At 39.5% G+C, this 4680-nt stretch overlaps 1 protein-coding gene across 1 annotated transcript; it reads right to left on the bottom strand.

Moving 5' to 3' along the window:
- Positions 1 to 1634: 1634 nt before the first annotated feature.
- camk2n1b (calcium/calmodulin-dependent protein kinase II inhibitor 1b) lies at positions 1635 to 4680 on the bottom strand. Its single transcript, XM_027145212.2, has 3 exons — positions 4521 to 4680; positions 4226 to 4416; positions 1635 to 2871 (listed from the first exon to the last, which is right to left on the bottom strand). The coding sequence occupies exons 2-3, from the start codon at positions 4392 to 4394 to the stop codon at positions 2801 to 2803; spliced, it is 240 nt and encodes a 79-aa protein (XP_027001013.1). The 5' UTR covers positions 4395 to 4416; positions 4521 to 4680; the 3' UTR covers positions 1635 to 2800.

The raw sequence follows: 4680 nt of genomic DNA, 5'->3' as shown, positions 1-4680 counted from the left end.
CTAATAAGCTAAGGGATGCCGATACTACTCATTGTATGGTACATACTGTACACTCAATGCTAAACCTACAGTATACGTAGAGGTTATGGTGAACCACATCCAAAAATCTGCCCAAATGTTGCTTTTGGATGAAGCCTAAAGGACATGGGGACATTAAAAAAAAAAGATGCTAACATTGTTTCTCTCTGGAAGTCTGGAGAGGCTCTTGAGAGCTTTCTGTGCTCGCGTTAAATGGAGGGCTGCTGATTAGCTGTGAACGAGTGCTGAATAATTGAGCACTTTGATGACAAAGTCTGGGTGTTGATTCAGGGGCCTAAAAGAGAAAGCTAACAAGCTAATGTGGGGCACCTCACTGTTGCCATGGCAGCCATCTTCAGCTCACACTCTTTGGGGAAAAATAAGGCGGGAAGTGGATTCACATCACACTCCTCTCTGGGGCAACATGTTCCAGCAGATCTAGGCATAGTATTGTGTTCAAAATGCTGACTAGAATATGGTTAGCATAAACGCAGAGCCTTATCTGTGTTCATTATTTAGTTATTAGTTCATTTTACATATATATTACTCATAGAATCTGTAAAATAGTTCCATGTGGCTGACTTTTTTTTCCAGGATTTAGTCTATTAGACTATTCTTTCGGGAATTTCTAAGTTAGCTATGTTCTTGTCCAAGTCACGTGTACATTGCTAAAATGTACTTCATGTAAAAAAAAATTCACCGTTTACCTTACAATGATGTCAAGACCAGCCAAAGCATGGTGTGAGATATGGGGAAGTGGGCGGGGCTTCCAGGACTGTCAGTCATGCTGCTTTTTTTGAGGCTTTAGTCTGTTAGTCTTAACATGTTTACTGCATTGGTTTGTATTTTGATTAGAAGTTTTTTTATTTCTACTTTTTTTTAAATTGCCATTTGTACTTGCCTCAGAATCTTGTTCGTATCTTGAATTCTCTCGGTCAGATGTCAAATTTCGATACATAGCCAATAAAATTTAGTACATTTACCAGACGCCGTTATCCTGAGTGACTTACACTTTATTTCAACTTATACAACTGAACAATTGAGCGTTAAGGGCCTCGCTCAGGGGCCCAACAGTGGTAGCTTGGCGGACTTAGGATTCAAACTCATGACCTTCTGATCAGTAGCCCAATGCCTTAACCACTAGACTTTTAATTGTTATCATGTGCCATGTAATTCTGCCACTTTTCAAACCTAATCTTTCAGAATCTGTTAAGAATAAAATAAATACCCTTTTGTTGTGACTTTGTCAAGAAAGCCGATAGAGACGTTTTTACGTCTACCAAAATCCGCATCTTGGAAAACCATTCCGGGAGATATTTAATCCAGACCATTAACCTGGCTATAAGGCGAAGACATTTTTAAATATACTGTATATACAAATAAATAATATACAATATTTTCCCACAGGAGTGAAAAAGTGTGACGAAAACAGACTTTTAGTTCACGAGCAACGAATAAAAGCAAAGAATGAACTAAATGCAGCAAGAACGCTTTCTGATTGGACGATAAATTGTCATTTACATTTAATCATAAGAAATGATGAGTTCAGATGCGTTGGGAGATCATCTGTAATGTGGCGAACGATTACGGAAGGAAAAAATAGACATTAATCCTAGTCATTTGTATCGATTTTTATTGAATGTTCACATTTTGATGGTCATACTTTCCATGATCAGTGTAGCCCTGTTAAACAGTAAGAAGTGCAACATTTACTATATGTAATATTCAAGAGTTTTGAGGTCTGTCATTCCAAACAGTTACTAAAAGTACACCATTTTCACTGCCACACAGGGAGGCACTTCAGCCTGTCTCATGCAAAAGCGCGTAGAAAAAAAAAAAAAGCCCTGAAAAGGACAGGACGGCCAGGACCGCAGAAACGTCACAGTACGCAGATCACAGAGACACAGATCGACTGGCATACTTTTTTTTTTTTCCGTTGCAAGATTTGGCACAAATCGTGATCGTAAATATCCTGTACAGCAGAGTGGTGACCACGTCTCAAAGTGCTAAGAATTACAGCTACAATTAAGTTTCACAAACTGCTTCTCCGTACAAAAAAGTTAGCGGTTTACTTTACGCTGCGCAGGCAGTTCAGCAAACAAAGGTTACGATTTAGCGACATCAAATAAATAAATAAATAAATAAATAAATAAATAAGGTTAATGGAAAAAAAAGTCATCGGTTTATAAAAATGTGCTCAGTCTTTTAGTGCTGCAAAAAAAAATTAGACAATAAAAGTTTCCTTTAACATGGAAAAAAAAAAACGTCACTGAAGAAATTCACAGTTCACAGTTGTGTGCGCGCAAAATGTTAGAGAACGGAAATAAACCAAAGTGCGCTGTGAGAGAATGAGAGAAAAAGAGTAAGAGAGAGGGAAAAAAAAGAAGACAAAATATAACAGTTACCATTAGTTTGTGATTTGTGCTTATTAAGAATTCGACGCAAAATTCTCACAATACAAAAGGTACCTTTACCACTAAGGATTAGCAAATAGCACGATTAGACTGATCTCAAGTCATATAAAGGAAAAAACAAAAACAACAACAACAAAAAAAAAAGTGATCAAAAACATGCCCTCGGGATGAATCTTTAGGTCAGACATCAGCGTTCTCCGTGTGGGAGTGTGGGACTGTGTCGGTGCTGCTCTCCTCGTGTGCTGTGAAATTCAACCCATACTGAAGAGCAGCTCGAAATGCTGTTTCACGCAGAGGTGAGCGTTCCAACAGGAAAAAAAAATCACTTTTTTCCCCCTTTGCTTTTTAAAAAAAATGGTTTCTTTATATTACACTTTCGCCGGAGACTTTTCCGGCGTGTTCTGGAGCACCTCATCGAGCCTGTCATCTTCTATGACGACTAGAGGAAACAACGAGAAGAGAAGAATCAGATCTGCAATTAGGAGGCAACATTATCTAATACCCTAACACATTGATGTTATATAACCAGTTAAAAGTGCTAGTTGGAGTGATACTAGTGCTACTGCGTGAATGAGCTTTATATATTATTTTAATGATTTAAATGAAAGACATTGGATAAAGACAGCAGGATAACAGCAGCACACAACATGCAGTCTGCTCCTCGTTCAGATCCCATCGCCACCATCTCCAACAAGCATGTATTATGTAATCCACCTAAATCCAGCCCTCGACCTGATATTATCTTTCCAGACATTACACCAACCATGGATGAGCGAATGAGAGTAGATAATAACATGCAGACAGTAAAAACAAGCACGTTTGCGGATCTAGATGTCTGTGCACATGTGCAGACGCTGACAGAGAAACCACAAATGCACGTTTTGCACAATCATTAGAAAAACAAAGAAAAAAACAACAACAAAAACTACTAACGCGAGCCTTCGTTTATCTCGGTAATTAACATATGATCATCTGTGGTGTTCCAAAATAAAAATCTAAGCTGACTTGCCAACACTTACAGTATATTGCCCACAATGCTGTTTAATAGTGGTGTTAGTATGGATTTATCCCTTGCTTTAGCTGATCTCTCCATCTAAAGATTGTGATGCAGCAGCGCTTTAGTCTTTTTAGCTGTCTGGATCGATCACCTTTTAATGTTCAAACTAATGTTTTAATGTTCAGACTAATACTGACGTCAACGTATGTCATTGACCCGAGCGTCAACTCTTGCTCGTGTCAATGCGACTGTCTGCGATCGCTGCAATTCATTCTGAAACCTTTGTCCAAAGTTTTGCTGCAACGTCTAGACTACATCTACGCTGGATTTCTCATTCGCGCAGTATCAAACTTTATGCTGCGTGACAACAGTCGCCACCTCACAGCACGTCTACGTGGCTTTAATCGGAGATCCTTCTTAAAAACTCGTAAGAGATCGTTAATTTTTCCCCCCTTATCCTGTTTAATCTCCACCGTAGCTGCACTAGCAATACCAGCGTCGCCCTGTGACGTCAGAGCGGGACACGATCACAACTTCTCATCTGAATAAAGAAAAGACGAAATCGACAACATACATAAAACTCGATTTTATAAAATCACAGTTGATTTTAGAATCGAAACATCTTTAAATGTGTTCCGGGGAGATCTTCTCCTGAAAGGTGTTGAATAGTTTCCTCTGGACACTTTATTCTGGACACATCCAAGTGAAATGAAGTTTTAACAGGTAGAGTTTTGGGTGAGAGAGAGAGAGAGAGAGAGAGAGAGAGAGAGAGAGAGAGAGAGAGAAGTCTTCTTACCTCGTTTGCTCCGTCCAATCTGTCCGAGTTTGGGAGGTCTTTTATTCTGTGTGGAGCTGAAGAAGTTGTTGTTGTTGTTGTGCAGGCGGCAGGTGAGAGACATTTGCTCCTCGTCTCCATCGTTACCGTACAGACTTATGGTTTCCTCATAAGGCAACACCTGCGACATGATTGTCTCTGTCTCTCTCAGTCTGAAACCAAAGTCAACAAAACAATATGTTCGTTTTCCATTTAAAAACAAATAAACAAACAAACGAAAAGATCAAACAGAGCAACACAATATTGTTTTATTTACCCGCGAGCCTCTTTAGATGTTTCGCTGTTTCGGCCAGAGCAGGTCCTATAGTCAGAAACACCACGTGGCGCACAAAAAATCACACCGACGTAAAATTTGCTCTCCAGCACGCGGATTCGCCAGGCTACAAGAAAGACAGCCAATCACGTTCGCGTCGTGA

The sequence above is a fragment of the Tachysurus fulvidraco genome, chromosome 23, assembly GCF_022655615.1.
Source record: "Tachysurus fulvidraco isolate hzauxx_2018 chromosome 23, HZAU_PFXX_2.0, whole genome shotgun sequence".
Lineage (NCBI taxonomy): Eukaryota > Metazoa > Chordata > Actinopteri > Siluriformes > Bagridae > Tachysurus > Tachysurus fulvidraco.
This window is presented reverse-complemented; position numbering and strand designations above follow the sequence as displayed.

Bases quoted from the DNA above. Each gene is read 5' to 3' on its own strand.
- camk2n1b (XM_027145212.2), bottom strand. From the start codon at position 4,394: ATGTCGCAGGTGTTGCCTTATGAGGAAACCATAAGTCTGTACGGTAAC. The intron at 2,872-4,225 runs GTAAGAAGACTT...TGTTTCCTCTAG, and splicing joins GATTGGACGGAGCAAACGAG to TCGTCATAGAAGATGACAGG.